A 19,508-nucleotide genomic window follows, 5' to 3' on the forward strand; every position below is an offset into this window, starting at 1 on the left:
CGTTTTCAGTATTAATGAAGACAGGTTTACCTGTCCTATAGTTTTTACATTTTGTCTCATTTAAGAAGGCTTTTCCTATCCCAGAATCACAAATTAACGTCATATATTTTCCTCATATATTTGTGTTTTTGTTTCCAAAATTTTTGTTATAATTACATTAATAAATTTTCCTTTTAAAAATCAAAATGTGAACTAAACCTACACAAATGGCAGAAAACAAACTAGACAACTGAGAACTCCTAAAAATTAAACATTTATATACATCAAAAGACTTCAAGAGTAAAAAGAAAATCAGCAGACTGGGAAAAAAAATTGGGGGCAATTACATATCAGACAAGGAACTAATCTTTAAAATTTTTGTAAAATTTCAATACCTCAACAACAAAAAGACAAGCAACAAAAATCTCAATTCAAAAAATGTGTAGAGATTGTGAACAGACATTTAACCAAATAAAACTTCCAAACATAAGAAGAAATATTTGTGACCATTAGCCATTAGAGAGATGCAAATCAAAACAACGAGTTATCTCACCCAAGCATTAATAGGAAAGGTCAAAAAATCCAAAAACAACAATGCTGGTGAGGGTGTGGAGAGACTTAAACCGTTATATACTGCTGGTACAACTATAAAATGGTACAACCACTGTGGAAAATGGTATATGGCACTTCCTTAAAAAGCTGGAATTGGAAATACCATATGATGTAGCAGTCCTACTACTCGATATATATCCTAGAGAAATAAGACCTATGACAGGGATAGAATATGCACATGCATGTTGATCGCAGCTCTGTTCACAGCAGCAAAAAGGTGGAAACAACCTAAGTGCCCATCAACAGATGAATGGATAAAAAAGCTATAGAACATACACACAATGGAATATTATGCAACATTAAAGAATAATGATGAATCTGCGAAATACCTCGTAACATGGATACACCTGGAGGACATTATGCTGAGTAAAATTATTCAATCACAAAGGACAAATATTGTATTAGGCTACTATTACAAAAAGTCAAGAAAAAGGTTATACACAGAAACATTCTTTGAAGGTTACGGGGGGGGGTGGTTAGGGAGGATAAATCACTAACTAGTATAGACACATGTTAACATGGGTGAAAGGAAAGACAATATACAACAAAGGGGGGTCAGCACAAAATGATCAAGGCAAAGGAAGACACTGGGAGGAGCACAAGAGTTAAAAGTCAACACTATTACATACAGTTCCTGCAATAATAGTAATAATAATCTACAAGTGGATACATAGATAGATGTGCAAGCTGAACAGATGTGAGAAGGCAAATGGAACTACAACCATGAATATATATGTTTAACAGAGGCTATATGTGCTGCAGATATATCCATAAATGTAGTAGAGCGTACAGGGGGTAATGTTATGGAAACTTCTTAGCCTTAACTAAACATGTCAAAGGAATGAGTCACTGGGACTGGGGGCTCAGAACCACAGTCTTGGGGCACATCAGGGTCAATTTGCATAACATACTCCATAGCCTGCTTTGGTGAGTAGTAACTGGAGTCTTAAAAACTTGTGAGCAGCCATCTAAGGGCCAACTATTGATCTCTCCCCGTTTGAAGCAAAGAAGAGTGAAGGAAGTAAAACAGGCATGGAAATAATTAGTCCAGAGGACTAATGGACCATGTGAACCTCAGCCTCCACGACCCTGAGACCAAAAGAACTAGATAGATGGTGTCCAGCTACCACAACCAACCACTCTGAAAGAGATCACCATAGAATAGAAAAGAAAGACGAATGAAACAGGAAACACAGGGAGGAAGTAAGAAGAGTGTTGTTACATTGGGGGGATTGCAGTTAGTGTCATGAAACAAAATGTGTATGAATTGTTGACAAGAAACCCAATATCTCTATAAACTTAGAGCCAAATCACAATAAAAACCTTAAAAAATAAATAATACATGTTAGAGATAAATCTAAGTTTCCTTTGAACACTACCCCAAATTCTGGACCCCTTTTTGCTCTTTCTCAGAAGTACTCTTTATAGCTGTTGTATATATCTTGTAAGAATATTTACTGTGGTATTACATGTAGATGTACATAACAACAGAAATTAAATAGTGTAACTCAGCCTTTTGTTTCATTTTGTAAAAGTAGTACTATATATATATGCATCATTCTGCAAGTTTTCATTTTCACTTCGTAGTGTACCTTAGAAATCTGCATATATATTGTTATATGAAAAGCTAGCTCAATATTTCCTTTAATAAGAGCTCTTTTGTCATTTGGGCAGCACAGCTCTTTTTCATGCAGTACTGTCCCATGAATTACAGGACACTTAACACTCAGTAAATTCCAGCAGTAACTCCTATTTGTTATTACAACCAAAAGATGAATAAATAAAACTTCCCCACATATGGCTAGATATATAGGAGATGGTACCATGCCTGAGACTCACCCTTTAAAGCTGCATAGTATTCCTTTCTATGTATGTTGGTTTTCATTGATTATGAACATATAAGTTATTTTCAGTTTGTTGAATGATCCTACAGTAAGTATTTCAGGGAGCTTCTTGTTCAGAGAGGCAACATTGCAGAATAGTTAAAAACATGGCTTGTGAGGCCAAATCATCTGAGTGCAGTCCTGGCTCTGCCGCTTACGAGTTACTGGTTAAAAGACTGTCTCTGAACTTCAGTTTCTTCCACTGAAAATGGAGGTAATAATAGTACCTACCTCATAAGATTGTTGTGAGGATTAAGTGAGTTTACATAACATAAAGTATTTAGAGGAATGTCTAGCATCATAATCAATACTTAGAGATGTTTGCTCTTATTATATTACTACTATTATACAAATTGAGTAGATCCTAAGAATTGCTAAGTCATTAATGTAGAAGTTTTTTTTAAGTTTTGATAGCTACCAAAGTAGAATACAAACCTAAATGCTTAAATATAAGAAATGGGCCAAACTACATACTGTGCAACTATTTAAAAATAATGTTTGTGAAGTAATTTTAATGACATGAGGAAATAGCTAAGATATAGTGAATAAAGCAGGATACAAATCTGTATATGTAATAAGATCTTAATTATGTAAAAAAGAAAGTGTGGTAAAATAGCCAACTGGAAGAAAATATATAATAGGATTTATTAGTGATTGTGAGAGTATGTGAGAGAAAGATGAGGCAGTCTGCTTTCTTAAAGATTTACAGCCTTAGAAACTCTATGGGGCAGTTCCACTCCATCCTATAAGATTGCTGTGAGTCAAAATTGATTTGATGGCAGTGGGTTTTGGGCGTGGGAATATAATGCTTTTTATAGTCATCTAGATTTTCTAAAATTTTTTCAGTAAGCATATCTATTTTTTCATACTCAAAAAACAGACAACTCAGCTTCTTGGTACAATGAATTAAATATAAATAAATATACATTCTATTTTGTGGCCTGCATATTTTGTACCTAATGTGTTTCCTAGTAAGGAGCTCTTGTGGTACCGTGGCTAAGGCATTAGGCTGCTAACCAAAAGGTTGGCACTTGGAACCCACCAGCCCCTCCATAGGAGAAAGATAAGGCAGTCAGTTTTTTTAAAGCTTGATAGCCTTAGGAACCCTATGGGGCAGTTCTACTCTGTTTTGTAGGGTCACTGTGAGTTGAAATTGACTCAGTAGCAGTAGATTTTGGTTTGGTGCTTCCTAGTAAGCAAATCAGTTAATAAAAAGCTAGAAAGGTCAAGGGGAAGATTTTAAACTAATATTGCTAAATATCATTTTTTATTTTATTTTCATTTTTTAAAGTTCTTGCCCTATAGTTACTTAAATCTACATATAAGCAAGTGACCAAAAACATGTGTCCTCATTTCTGGTCGTTTCTTTTGGTAGCACCCCAGCAGTCAGTGACTACTCTAGAATTGCTTTGGGTCCTAAACGGGGTCCGTCTGTTACTGAAAAGGAGGTGCTGACATGCATCCTCTGCCAAGAAGAACAGGAGGTGAAAATAGAAAATAATGCCATGGTATTATCGGCCTGTGTCCAGAAATCTACCGCCTTAACCCAACACAGGGGAAAACCCATAGAACTCTCAGGGGGTATGTATTGATTAATAAATATCCTTTTGAGCATTTTTTCATACTTATATAATTAGAAAAAAAGTACAGTTTGAAAGAAGTTTGGGAATGAGGTTGTATGTAGTCATATTTGCTCAGATCACAATATACCCATATGTAAAATGGACTTGAGGTTTTTACATGCCATGTTGGCTGCTTTGTTTTATTTTTTTATTACTTGGCCACGTTGCTTGTTCTGTCTGTCTATTTATCTGTCCATCTCCATTTCTTTTTGCTGAACCATTTAGAAGTACATTGCAGGCATCATGACATTCCATCCCTAAATATATCAATATTCATTTTCTAAAAATACCGGTAATCTTTTCTGTATTTACCATACCATTATCAAATTTAAGACAATAATCATTCAAGAATATCATCTAGTATAAAATCCATATTCAAATTTCCTCATATGTCCCCAAAATGTCTTTTATATCTAGTTTTTTTTTCCCCCCATTCAGAATTGAAACAAGTTTCATGTATTACTTTTGGTGGTTACATCTCTTTCAGTGAATTTTAGCCTAGAACAGTCTCTTGCTTTTTTTGTTGTTTGTTTTTCATATTAATAACTTTTCTAAGGAATACAGGTCAGGTGTACTATGTTTCACATTGTGGACTAGTCTAATTGTTGCCTCATAATTAGATTCATGTCAAGCATTTCTGTGGCAAAAGTACTAACTAGGTAATGTGTTATACGTCTTATATCATGCCAGGAGTTAGCTGCTTTATTTTTAAAATGCACTTGGAATAACAATAATATTAATAAGAACTAGCTTTTATATATGTTTAACCATGTGCCAGATACTGATTAAGTGCTTTATGTGTATTTACTCACTTAATCCTCACAACAACCCTATGGGTTAGCTATCAATATTAGCTCCATTTTACAGATGATGGAACTGATGGACAATGAAGTTAAATTACTTGCCCGACCAAGGCCACAAGGTATAATTGGTGAAACCAGAATTTGAACCCCGAGTCAGGTCTGACTCGATGGCACATAACAACAACAAAAAAGTCTGTATTCCTATCCATTAGGTTATACTCCTTCAAATTATCATTCTTTAACTCTTAAAATTACAAGAGTAAATTGTGATTGAATCTTTGAAAACCACTTCAACAACCAAGATAATGTAGTTAAAACTTACTTTTCAAAATAGAAGTTTTAGTCAAAGATAGAAGTTGTCATTAATTAGTACTAATTTTAGAACCATGTCTGAGAGTGTAGCTTTATATTTTCCTCTTTTAACTTATTATTCAGAATAAATATTCTGCTATCATATTGTGACACTCTTCTTGAACATTCCTAAGAAAGTTTAGACCAGGTAAACCTTTTTTATGTTTTTTCTTTTTATGACTGTGGGAAAGATGAATACATGCCTCTTTTTTTTTGTCTAGAAACCTTAGACCCACTTTTCATGCATCCAGACTTGGCGTATGGAACGTATACAGGAAGTTGTGGTCATGTAATGCATGCAGTATGCTGGCAGAAGTAAGTTGTCCTTATAACATACTCTTGAAAGAAACTAGGAACACTTAAAAGCCACACAAGGGCTTGTTTTCTCATGTCTTCTTCCTTCTTACTTGAAAAATTGAAGCAGTTTTATTACTAAATCTCTGCAGTATATGGAATTCCTGGGTGTTACAAATGGTCTGTGTGCTCATTTGCTAACTGAAAGGTTGGAAGTGTGAGTCCACCTAGGGGTGCTTCAGAAGGAAGGCTGACAATCTACTTCTGAAAAATCAGCCATTTATAATTCTGTGGAGCACAGCTCTACTGTGACACACATGGCGTTGTCATGAGTCAGAATCAAGGTGACGGCAGCTGGTTGTATGGTACACATTATTATTAGCTTTAGAAGTTGGTGGGCAAAGTTATTAACATTTTCATTATTCCATTATATTCCCCTTTAAAATCTAGTTCTACTTGCTCAGTATCTATTTAAAAGAGGCAGTAATTTTTATAAAAAGCTTATTCCCCTCACGTCATACCTTTGAGATAGAACAGGAAAAGAAATTCCAGTTCTACCTCTGGAAGAAATAAAAATTCAGAAATGTAATTCTTAAGATATCTTTTATATAGAGTTTTACCTTTTGGCATTAGATTAAAATGTATACTTTTCCTACAGTAGCCCCCACTACTTAAGTTGGTCCTGGAAAACTGAGGGAAGTAATGTCTATATTGTATCTCCATTTTGTTGAGGCAGAGGAAGAATTGTGATCCAGTAAAATCATTTTAAATTTTTATGTGCCTGATAAATCTTTCATTTTGCCTTTAAAAGAATGGGCAGCCTGTTTCTTCCATAATAGTTATAACTTAAATATTTCTTAACTGTAGGTTCTAGAGATATTTTCATTTGGATTAGAGCAAAGATATATATACAATACAGAATGGACTTTGGTGTTATTGGGATTTTTTTTAACTTTTTATTAATTCTGCAGATATTTTGAAGCTGTACAGCTGAGCTCACAGCAGCGCATTCATGTTGACCTTTTTGACTTAGAGAATGGAGAATACCTTTGCCCTCTTTGCAAGTCTCTCTGTAATACTGTGATTCCAATTATTCCTTTGCAACCTCAAAAGATAAACAGGTATATTTCCACTTATGCTTTTATTACTTTGTGAAAATCTGCCTTTAATCCTTTCATTCCTTCCTGTTTTGGTTAAATTACTAGTTTCTTTTTTGCTATTTAAAGTAATTAATATGTTTTCACTTTGTAACTTGTGTCATCCTTCAAAAAAACATGATTAAAAGTCCCAAATGCCAGTCTCTAGAAGGACTGGAATTTTCACTTAGATGAATATTTGCACGTGAATCTTCCAGTAGCCATTTAAAGCAATAGAACTGTAATCTGTTCACAGAAGGAGAAAAAATATGAAGTAGACTCATTCCTTTCTTACAACCTTTTTCTACCATCAGACCAGAGTTGCTGTTTGGAGTTAGGTCTTAAAGTCTTTATACTTTTAAAATTATATTATTTTTCCAGAGATACACTGCTGTAGTTTTGAGAGACATTGACAAAATATTAACTATAAAATAGAAACACTAGACTCTTTTTATATCTTTGAATAGTTTTTGAATATTTAGAACTTTTTTATATTCTGACCATCTGTAAATGAATTTAATAGCAAATTAGTTTTATTTATTGTTTTTTTAGGACAAAGAACACACAATTGTATATAGCTGTGATATCATTTATTATGGTTATTATTATTTCAGTTTCTTTAAAACTAAATGATTTTTTTTCTAAAAAAGGACCAGGTTTGCTGGTCTGATAGAGCCTGATGGAACTACTGAGACTATAGCCCCTAGTTCCCCTTTAGGTCTGGAATTGAATCCACTCCTGTGGCTTCCAGCCAAAAAAAGACAGACATATCAGCTGAACATTTACAATAGGTAGACATACTCCTTGGAAAGATTAGTCATGGGAGAAAAGAAGGGCTTTGTATACACAGGGAGACAGATTGGGGGGCTGGAGTACATGGGAGGAAAGGACACAGGGAAGAGGTAACTGTGGGGAGGAAGTGAGAGGGGAGCTATTGCATTATGGTAAATTGTAGTCAATGTCATGAGACAAAGTGTATGTGAGCTGCTGTATGGAAAGTGAATTTGCTCTGTAAACTTTCACCCAAATCACAATACAAAATTTAAAAAAGAAAAAAAAACTAAATGAATTTATGATAGGCCTAAGTTCTCCTAAAGAAAATTATTTTGTTGATAAAAACACTTACATGCCCCTATAACGATAGGTTTGACAAAAGTTGGTATGGTTGCTGTGCTTCTGCTATTCCATGTCATTGAAAAAACCTTAATTTGAAAATTGTCGTATATTCAGCATATTGGGGCATAAAATGTCATCTTACAGAAAGAAGGTATAGCTTACTTTATTGAGTAATTAGTATGTTCTAGGTTCTGCACTTGCCTCATCATACTTAATCCTCACAATATTTTACTGAAGTAAGTACTGTTATTCCTATTTTAAGATAAGGAAATAGAGGCTATGCATAGTTTTCACTTGCCTCAAGATGTCCCCAGGATTTAAATACAACCTTGACTCCAAAGCCTCACCTAATTATACACAGAAGACAAAGAAAAATAAATCATAATTCAATAAAATGACTTCAACTTATTAGTCTTTTTAACACAGTGGTTCCCCCAAAAAAGGGATGATTAAACATATGATTTATTCTCTAAGGGAATATGCAGCAGCATCTTTTCTAATGAGATTAAGAATTGGATACTTAAGGGTAATCCTTTCTGAAGTCAGAAAGTTGATCCATAAGACTGAGTGTCTAAGAACCCTGGGACACTTTCATAGTAACAATTTGTAGTTACTCAGGATCTGAAATACATAATTATATATGGTACTTTGTTAGGCACTTTAACGTATCTGGATAGTTGAAAATGAATATATATATATGTATATATTTGTCTTCCTTTCTTAAGAAAATAAACATAATCTAAGATGTTAAAGTTAAGAGTATATAAAATTTCATCAAAATTAATAAGCTTGTATTTTTTATGAGAATATTGGTCATAATCAATCATTGTTGTTGTTGTTGTTGTTGTTATGTGCCATCAAGTCGGACCCGACTCATAGCAACCCCTCCTTGGGTTTCCGAAGCGGTATCACTACGGAAGTAGTTTGCCCAACCTTCCTTCTGAGGAGTGGCTGGTGGGTTTGAACCTCCAGCCTTCTGGTTAGCAGTCAAGTGCCTTAGGCACTACACTACCAAAGCTCCCATTTTAACTTTACTCAAGTCTTTCTTACAGTTTTTTTCGTTCCCTTGGTCTTTAATCAAGTCTCTACTCTTATAGAATGTACCTTCCAGGGTGAGAAGACCAAATATAAACAAATGCAAAGTATTGAGTGGTGAAAAAGACTATGAAAAAATTAAAGCAGTAGAGCAAAGGACTAGAGACCCACCAGGGGCACAAGGCAATTTATAGACAGCGTGGTCAGGCAGGCCATCTCTGAGGGGTAACATTAGAGCAGAGACCTAAATGAAGTGGGGGATAAGCAGCACTCTCTGGAGGAAGATAAGCACAGGCAATATCAAAAGCAAAGACCTTGAAGTAGGAACACAGTTAGTATTTGAGGCACCGCAAGAAGGCAGGATGACTGGAATGGTGCAAACAAGGGGCCAGGTGATAGGAGATGAAGTTGGAGATAGCAGTAGAGCCAGCTCATAGAAGGGTTTGTGGGCTAAGATTAGGAGTTAGAGTTTTTATTTTATGTATAATGGGAAAACATTGGAATGTTTTGAATGGAGAGACATATGATTTGACTTACATTTTAAAAAGATCATTCTGGCTACTGTATGATGAATACATAGATAATAATGAAATACAGGCATAGAAGCTGGACAATTGAAGTAGTCCACATGAGGGATGAAATGACTTGGACTGTAGTAATAGTGTAGAAGTTGAAAGAAATGGTCAACTTGGGATCTATTTAGAAGATAAAACATGCAAGACTAACTGATAGATTAGAATATAGGGTATGAGGGAATCAGAGAAGTCATTACTGGTTTTTACTTGAGCACCTAGAATGGTGATTCCATTTACTGGCATGAGTTGCTTATAGAGGATGGGCATATGGGTGATATATTACTCCTTGTACCTTTGTATAACTTTTAAATTGCCTTCCCCTAGAAAGTTAAATCTAGAGGCATTTAATTTTTTATACAGCTATGTATCCAAGGAAAGACTTTACCAGTTCAGCTTTTCAGACTTTCTGCCAATGGCCTTAATAATTTTTGAATATCATTTTTCAGTGAGAATGCAGAAGCTCTTGCTCAAGTTTTGACCCTGGCACGTTGGATACAGACTGTTCTGGCCAGAATATCAGGTTATAATAGGAAACACGCTAAAGGTTTGCTTAAATTTATTTTATTTGTAACTGTGTGAAAATTAATGTTAGAATCTTTTGTTTTCTTTTAGAAAAAGTGCTTATAATCCTAAAATGTAGCTTGCAAGTAGATTTGTTGATTTTCAAGAAAATAGAGGTTTTTGAAGCAAAGACTAGGTTTAGCTTATTTCACTTTACTCTGTTTAGTCATTTTTTATACGGGGAAGCAGTATGTAACCTCAATTACTCTGTAGTCAGACTGCTTGGATTTAAATTTTAGATCTACCACTTAGTGACTTTGTGATCTTAGACAAGCCACTTAACCTCTCTGTGCCTCAACTTCCTTATTTGCAAAGTGGGGATAATAATAGGACCTATCTCATCTATTTTTTAGTTATTATATATAAAATATTTAGAACAATGCATGATATGTTGTAAGTGCTGTATACATATTAGCTATTAGTGTTATTTTACTAATATTCTTAATATTATAGCATTAATATTCACTCACTGCTGTTGAGTCAATTCCGACTCAGAGGGATCCCTCCTTGGGTTTCCAAGGCTGTATCTCTATGGAAGCAGATTGCCCAGTCTTCCTTCTGAGGAGTGGCTGGTGGGTTTGAACCACCAGCTTTCCAGTTAGCAGTCAAATGCTTTAGGCACTACACCATTAGAGCTTAAGCCATTAATATTAGTAATAACAAAATATCATTTTTAAAGCTGTTTAACCTTATTTATATATTTTTAAAATTGAGAGGTAATTATGGCTATTAATGAAAGATGAGATTGATGAAAGAAAAAGGACTTTTAAAAAATTTGGTAACACGATCATTAGCCATTTTTGTTGTTGTTTGTTGTTGTGTTTGCCATCGAGTTGGATCTAACACATAGCAACCCCTCCTTGGGTTTCCAAGGCATTATCACTATGAAGTAGATTGCTCAACCTTCCTTCCAAGGAGTGGCTGGTGAGTTTGAACCGCTAGCCTTCTGGTTAGAGAGATGCAAATCATAACAACAATGAGATACCATCTTGCCCCAACACTAATAGCAAAGTTCAATAAGACAGAAAATAACAAATGCTGTCAAGGATGCAGAGAGATTGGGACTCTTATACACTGCTGGTTGTACTGTAAAATGATACAACCACTATAGAAAGCAGCGTGGCGATTCCTTAAAAAGTTGGACTTAGAATTAGCATTTGACCCAGCCATTCCATTATTAGGTATATATCCTAAAGAAGTGAGAGCCAGGACAAGAACAGATATAGGCACACCATTGACAATAGCCAAAAGATGGAAACAACCTATGTGCCCAACAAGAGAAGAATGGATAACCAGACTATGGTACATACACACAATGGAATACTATGCAACCCTAGACAATAATGTAGAATCTGCGAAAAACCACATAACATGGATGAGCTTGGAGGACATCATCCTGAGTGAAATAAGTCGGTCACAGAAGGACAAATATTGTATTAGTCCATTATTGTAAAAAGTGAGGGAAAGATTTATATATGGAAGGAAATTTTCTTTGTTGGTTACCAAGAGTGGGAGGGGAGAGGAGGGAACACTGTTAGGTAGAGACACGTATTGATTTGGCTTAAGAGAAGGACAAGGTACCAAATGTGAGTGGTCAGCATTGCGACATTGAGGAGGAGGAAGACAGATGTGTGGAAGGTACGGACAACAAAGATGAGCCCTTTTGCACATATAGTACTGCATTGTCAGTGAAGGCAAACATTGATACACAGATAGATAGATAGATGTGTGGACAGACTGAACTATTAGTTATATCTATGCAGGGAGGAGTATGCCCATGACGATGTGTAGGGTTGGAAGACAATGTTTCTACAAGTGTCTTTGTATGTTCTGTAAGAATCCCCAGGTATATAGTAGAGCTGACAAGGGAGGTTGTAGTCACTTCTTAGCCACAGCCAGTTACCTAGAGGAAGTAAGTAGTTGGACCTATGGGCTCAGGACTATAGTCGCAGGGGATATCAAGCTGAAATGGCATAACATACTACACAAAAACATTGTTCTGCATCCTACTTTGGCAAGTAGTGACTGGGATCTTAAAAGCTTGCAAGTGGCCATCTCGATGCAGTGATGGTTCTCTCCTCATCCAGAACGAAGAACAATGAAGAAAACCAAAGACACATGGAAACAATTAGTCCAAGGAACTGGTACACCATGTGATCCTCAGCCTATACAACTATGAGACCAGAAGAACTAGATGGTGCCTGGCTACCACTGTCAACCACTTGGAGGGAGTTCTAAGTAGGAGATCCTGGATAGAATGGAAGAACAGTGTGAAATAAAACTCAAAATCATTTGGGGGCGAAAAAAAAGGGACCAGGTTTGCTGGTCTGATAGAGCCTAATGGAACTGCTGAGACTATGGCCCTTAGCTCCCCTTGAGGTCTGGAATTGAACCCACACCTGTGGCTTCCAGCCAAACAAAAGACAGGCATATCAGCTGAACATTTATATTAGGTAGACACACTCCTTGGAGAGATGAGTCATGGGAGAAGAGAAGGGCTGTGTATGTACAGTGAGACAGCTTTGGGGGCAGGAGTGCATGGGAGGGAAGGACACAGGGAAGAGGTAACTATGGGGAGGAAGTGGGAGGGGAGCTTTTGCATCATGGGAAATTGCAGTCAATGTCATGAGACAAAGTGTATGTGACCTGCTGTATGGAAAGTGAATTTGCTCTATAAACTTTCACCCAAATCACAATAAAAATTAAAAAAAAAATTTGGTGACAAAAACATTCTTTGTGAGATTAAAGTACGATACAGGTCTCCCCCACTATCCAAAAGTAAAGTGTTCCTAGGAACCTTTTGTAAGCTGAAATGACATAAAGCAAAGAAGTAATAATCCCAATTAATTCATATGGGATAAATTTTTGAGCATTCCCAGACCCAAAAAATAACCTACCAAATCATACCAAATAATACATAAAACCTAATATAATATTAACATGTAGTGTTCACAGACACAGTTCAAAGCTATGATGGCTTGATACTGAATGTAGTTCCCAGGGAAACAGCTTGGCAATGCCACTCTGTGGCCTCTCACTGCTTGGAGAGCACACTGGCTCTTTAATGGCTCACTGCAAAGCAAACACTGAATGCTTGTTTTCCTTTTCACTTTTTTTTGTAAAAGGATAAATGCTCTTTGGATTTCTTTTGTTTAGTGAAAACAGGTACTAATGTGGGTGCTTCATAAAAATGAAGTGGTGTAAAGCGAACTTCGGCAAAGTGGGAGATACCTGTATTTAAAAAGTAATCATAGCTCTCATATTATTCCCTCACTGGATCTAAAATTGGCAAAAACTATACCAAACCCAAAAACCAAGTCCAAGTTGTTATTCACAACTTTCCATAACTTTGCCCCGTGTTCTCTACTTTTTCCTAGTAAGTATCCTTGATTTAGGTGGGCCAGCCATTTCAGTGTGTCTGAAAATGTCATGCTCATTCTTCTCTAAAAACAGTTTTTTTTTTTTTTCCCTCTACCTGAATGTTCTCTTTACCCCTGCTACCACAGATTTGGTCTAAGACTGAATAAAATACCACCTTCTTCTTGATGCCTTCCTCTACTACTTCAGCCTCTACTGATAAATTCCTTCTCTAAAATCCTATGAGGCATATTATTTTGAATTGTAAAGATCTGGTTACTAATGCCATTTCCTCTTTACAAAGTAACGTGCAAATTTGTGAGGTCATCAAGGCAGGGAACAAAAGCCTTATACAGTGCTGATTGTATGGGAAAACATTTAATAAATACTTGATTATTTGAGTTGAGTATGGTGATGAAAAATAAAACTATCATCCCTATATTTTCTCTGTAGCTGTTACATATACCTTTTGTTTTTCTTAAACATGTAAGACTGAAAGAACATAAATGATTAAAGTATGGCACATGGTAAAATTATCAGGAAAAATGTGGATAAATATAGAAAAGTACTGGTGGTAGGAATAAGACACAAATATTTTGAGTAGAATATCCTAAAAAATAATTTGGAATATTTCCTGGGTATAGTTTTAGTCAGGAGCTCTGATGGTACACTGGTTAAAGCATTAAACTACTAACCCAAAGATCAGAAGCTGCTCTGCAGGAGAAAAAATGAGGCAGTCTGCTTCTGTAAAGATTTGCAGCCTTAGACACCCTATGGGGTAGTTCTGCTGTGTGATATGGAGTTGCTATGAGTCAGAATCAACTCGATGGCAGTGGGTATATATATCAGAATGGAGCTGAGGAGGAAAGAGTCAGTGAATTTGAAATTAAATCCATGGAAGTTATCTAAAAAGCAGAGAGAAAAAAAAAGATTCAAGGAGAAAAAAGAAAGAAAAAAATGGCTTTAAGGACCAGTGGGACAATATTTTTTTAAAAAAATCCAACATTGTGTCCTTTAAGTCCCAAAAAGAGAAGAAAAAGAATGGTGCAGAAAAATATTTGAAGAAGTAATAGCTGAAAACACCCCAAATTTGGCAAAAGCAATAAATTTACATATTAAAGTTTAGTGAATTTCAAATAGATAACTCAAGGAAACCATACCAGAACCATCATAATCAAATTGCTGAAAATCAAAGATAAAAAAAAATATTGACAGTAGTTAAAAAAAAACCCGAAACATAACAAATCATATTTCATATAGGAGAACAGCAGTTTGAATTCAGTGAAGAAATGAAACCACAGAAAGGTTTGGTACTTACCCAAGGTCTTCATAACAGTAAGTGGCAGAAGTAATATTCAAACCCAGGCTGCTTCGTTTCAGATCCTTTACTCCTAATCACTAATATATTCTGCATAACTAATAAAATATGATATAGTCACTAAAATTGGAAATATTGAAGATTTATTGACATGGAAGGACATTTGTGATGTACTAGGTGAAAAAGCGGGAGCTCTGGTAGCATAGTGGCTAAGACACTTGCCTGCTAACCAGACGGCTGGCGGTTCAAACCCACCAGCCACTCCTCGGAAGGAAGGTTGGGCAATCCTACTTCCGTAGTGATACTGCCTAGGAAACCCAAGGAGGGGTCGCTATGAGTTGGGGCCGACTCGACGGCACATAACAACAACAACAAGGTGAAAAAGCAAGGAGCTCTGGTGGCTCTGTAGTAAAAGGTCAGTGGTTTGAACCTACCAGCTGTTCCACAGGAGAAAGATGAGGCAATCTGGTTCCATAAAGATTTACAGCCTTAGAAACACTCTGGGGGTCACTGTGAATCAAAATCAACTCAGTGGCAGTGGGTTTTTGGGTTTAGGTGAAAGCGCATAGTATATAGAATGTTGTTGTTATGTGCCATCAAGTCAGAACCCGACTCATAGCGACCCCTCCTTGGGTTTCCAAAGCAGTAACATTACAGAAGTAGATTGCCCAACCTTCGTTCTGAAGAGTGGCTGGGGGGGTTGAACCTCCAGCCTTCTGATTAGCAGTCAAGTGCCTTAGGCACTATGCTACCAGAGCTCCCGGTATATAGAATAGTACTACATATATGATACTGTCGTTTTTTTTAAAAAAAAGATAATATGAAACATTTATATAGAGAACAGAAGAGTAACACCCAGATTTTATCTGTGATTATCTAGATGGAGATACTTGTTTGGTTGTTTTTTGTTTATTTTTCTACAATGATCATATATCATCTAATTTTAAAAAATAAGAAAACTGTAGGATTAAAAAATATTCACGAGTTTTCTTTTTCCTTTTAATTTATAAGGAGAAAACCCAGCAATTCCTATCTTATTTACTCAAGGAATGGGAGATTCCACTTTTGAGTTCCATTCTATCCTGAGTTTTGGAGTTCAGTCCTTGTAAGTATCTAAATAGTTGAGAGAAATTTGTGAATGATTATGAAAATAAGAGTAGAGAACAATTATTCCTTCTTCTTTCCTCCTTCCCTCCTTTTTTTCAAGCCTTCTTTCCTCATTTATAAAATTGCTTCTGTATCCCCATTTTTCTATCTTGTTTCTTTCTTCCTGGAGTGTAATTTGTATTAATAAAATTAAATTGTTTTGTGATGTTGGAGTAATATGTATTTAAGTGAACCATAAGAAATGCTATATTTGACTGTTTTTAATCAACAGAAATGTCAGTTCTATATGGTCCAATCTAACAGGACCAGAATTTTTGAGACTTCAGTTAAAGTTACATCTAACTTGCTCTGTGACTTTTAAAAAGTCTCAGACCACCCCTCCCCCAAATTAAGTTTCCTTGTATATAAAATGGAGGCAGTGGACTCCTAACCTACCTATAAGGTTATTGGAAAAATATTTTGATAATATGAAGACACTTTGAACAATGTAGTATATTTATTTCAGTATATTTATGTAGTATAATTATTTCATGAATACTATCTGGCGTACATTTTTCTAGATGTGATCCTTGTTAGGTTATCTATCCCATTGTTACTGAGAATACTTGTTACTAATGAAAGTTCAGAAAATCAGAAATCATCATTCCAAGTATATGGTATCAAGACACAGACACACACCCTAACAACATGAAAGTACTGCTTGGTCCCTTTTCCAGACACCAGCATTTATTAGGTCAGATCTGTTTCTTTGCATTTCATTCCTTCTCTTGATTCTGCTCCTTAATTTAAAGCCAGCTGTAATTATCAACTACATTTTTTACAGAAAGTGAAGTTATATGAGCTATTACCATTTCTAAGAGATATTTTTCTACCTATAGAAATATAATTCTGCTTTTTTCTTTTTTTTTTAATTGAATAACTCTTCAGAGACTCTAATTTGACAAAGAGCAATTTATATATGTCAGGAGTTAAATTGTTTCTGTTGTTTCAATACCTAATTTGACTTTTCAGTGATAGCCCCTTTAATAAATCACATATATGTTTTTCTTATTTTATTTTCAGGCTCAAATATTCTAATAGCATCAAGGAAATGGTCATTCTCTTTGCCACAACAATTTTTAGAATTGGACTGAAAGTGCCTCCTGATGAAACTGATTCTCGAATCCCCATGATGACCTGGAGCACATGTGCTTTTACTCTCCAGGCAATTGGTAAAGCCTATAAAAGGACTGGTTTGGAAGGGTCCTAGAAAAAGAATTAACATTGATTGACCTTAAATTTATAACAGTTTTTTTTTCTGATGGCTCAGAATGGTTTGTTAAAAGATAAATTAGTATTTCAGTATATTAGTGTAGCCTGGTGCCAATGTAAGATTTTTTAAAATATTGATCTCTTTTCAACTTTTTAAGGAGCTGTGGTGATGGAGTGGTTAAGGCATTCAGCTGCTAACCAAAAGGTCAGCGGTTCAAACCCACCAACTGTTGCACAGGAGAAAGATGGGGCAATTTGCTTCCATAAAGATTTATAGCCTTGGAAACCCTGTGGGGCAATAGGTTCTATAGGTTCTGTCCTGTAGGTTCACTATGCATTGGAATCAACTCTGTGGCAGTGGGTTTCAACTATTTAATGGTTGTATGCCACAGAAGGGAGCTCTGGTAGCATAGTGGCTAAGACACTTGACTGCTAACCAGAAGGCTGGCGGTCAAACCCACTAGCCACTCCTCGGAAGGAAGATGGGGCAATCTACTTCCATAGTGATACTGCCTTGGAAACCCAAGGAGGGATTGCTATGAGTCGGGTCTGACTCGACAGCACATAACAAGAACAACATGCCCAGAAACTAAAAATATTTGCATAGGATAGCATGAAGCAAGCTACAGTCAGAAGGTGGATTTACAACACTAAAGGATCAAGAAGGGGGGACATACAGAGTAAGAAGAATTAACCCAGAAATGTTTAGTAACTTTTATTTCTTTCATAATTAGAAAAAGTGAAGGAAATCAAACTCACTATATTTTATCATTTGAATGAAGTAGTATGAAGCCACCTCTATCCCAAAGCCTTCCTGCATACCAACGCTAGTTTCTATGAACAGATTTTAGGAGTCATTTCCATATTTTTTAGACTTAAATCATTGGTATAAGATTGTATACTGGTTTTTATTTTTTCTTAATCAAATAAGAAATAGGAAAAATAAATGTAAGTAGAATAAAATCTGAAGAAATTGATAAGAAATGTAAAGCACTCTCTTAGAGTCATGATCTGCTGAATCTCTTCAGATTTTCAATAAAATTATTTTATGCTTTAATATCTTTGGGAAGACAAATACTAGAAATCAGGATTTATATTCAGACCTTGAACATAAAAATGGATCACAGTTTTAAATTCACCAAAGGACTGAGTCTTGCTTTTCATATGTGGTCCAGTAACCTAATTGGATTCTACGTGACTAATACAGTGTTTTATTGTGTTCATTGTAGTGCTTTTTTTCTCATGCATAAGCAGCTAACTTTTACCTCATTCCTTGGGGGATGAAGAGACATTACAGGATGTATTGGCATAGGGTGATGGTTGAAGCATCAAACCAAAAGGGTCCTCTGTTACCCATTCAGAAAATGAAAAATAGGAAATAAGCCTTTCTTACTTATAGATATATTTGCTCCCAAGAATAAGTGAAAATAGCATAATTTAACAATAAAAACTCTGGCCAACAAGGCAAAATATATTTTAGAATCCATATATTTTTGGTGCCTTCAATTCATCTTTTTTTCTACTTTTGGTATAGTCTAATTTTTTTAAAATAATACCTATATTTCCTTTCCTCTGCCTTAAGTATTATTTTAAAACAAAATATGATTAAATATAAAAATTACATTTAAAACAAAATATTTTTTAAATTTGTGATTTGGGTGAGAGTTTACAGAATGAGTTGGTTTTCTATTCAACAAACTATACACATTGTTTTATGACATTTACTGCACTCCCCACACTTCAACAGCATTCTTTGCACTTCCTCCCTGCGCCCACTTTCATCCATCCATCTCATCCCCTCCTGCCTTCCTAGCCCTATTGCTGGGCATATGTGAAATATCTTGTAACATGGATGAACCTGAGGACATTATGCTGAGTGAAATTAGTCAATCACAAAAGGACAATTATTGTATGATACCACTACTGTACAAAGAAAAGATTTACACACAGAATCATTCTTTGAAGCTTACTGGGGGGAGGAGAAAGGAGGGAAAATCACCAACTACGGGGTAGATAGGTTTTTAAACATTTTTACATGGAAGAGATATGTTAAAAGGATTAAAAATGAATTAGGCTGCTTTCTTTTTTTCCCACATATTCATTATAGATAGCTTCAGGGATTTTATTACATATATCAGTAATTTGTAAATTATATGTATTTGTTTTCCTAATATTCTTTCACTCAAAAATTATAAAATTTTGGCATGAGACTTCAAAATGGAAAAATGTAAATCATATGCTCTATAATTTGTTAAAAGAAAACTGATGGAATTGGACTGGAATTCAAGATTCATTATTTTTATGTTTTTCTTGTTCACTGAGAAAACCTGTTGGGAGATGAAGGAAAACCTCTGTTTGGAGCACTTCAGAATAGACAGGTATGTGTATTCCAAATAAAGTATTTGTAACGTATGCTTATGGTATGCTTTTTTTTTTATATATATATATATTTTTTTTTTTTTTTTAATTAGGATTTGGGTGAAGATTTACAGAGTAAATTCACTTTTC

General features: G+C 35.3%; 1 protein-coding gene across 1 annotated transcript in view; it reads left to right on the forward strand.

The window, feature by feature from the left end:
* UBR1 (ubiquitin protein ligase E3 component n-recognin 1) overlaps positions 1-19,508 on the forward strand; it is a 224,454-nt gene that overhangs the window by 162,774 nt on the left and 42,172 nt on the right. The window contains exons 30-36 of the mRNA XM_007935324.1: positions 3,850-4,055; positions 5,472-5,565; positions 6,516-6,665; positions 9,853-9,950; positions 15,654-15,747; positions 16,812-16,960; positions 19,323-19,378. Coding sequence (XP_007933515.1) covers positions 3,850-4,055; positions 5,472-5,565; positions 6,516-6,665; positions 9,853-9,950; positions 15,654-15,747; positions 16,812-16,960; positions 19,323-19,378 — 847 coding nt within the window. The remainder of the gene's footprint in view (positions 1-3,849; positions 4,056-5,471; positions 5,566-6,515; positions 6,666-9,852; positions 9,951-15,653; positions 15,748-16,811; positions 16,961-19,322; positions 19,379-19,508) is intronic.

The sequence above is a fragment of the Orycteropus afer genome, unplaced genomic scaffold (genome assembly GCF_000298275.1).
Source record: "Orycteropus afer afer isolate SDZICR_OR568_19922 unplaced genomic scaffold, OryAfe1.0 scaffold00026, whole genome shotgun sequence".
NCBI classification, from domain to species: domain Eukaryota; kingdom Metazoa; phylum Chordata; class Mammalia; order Tubulidentata; family Orycteropodidae; genus Orycteropus; species Orycteropus afer.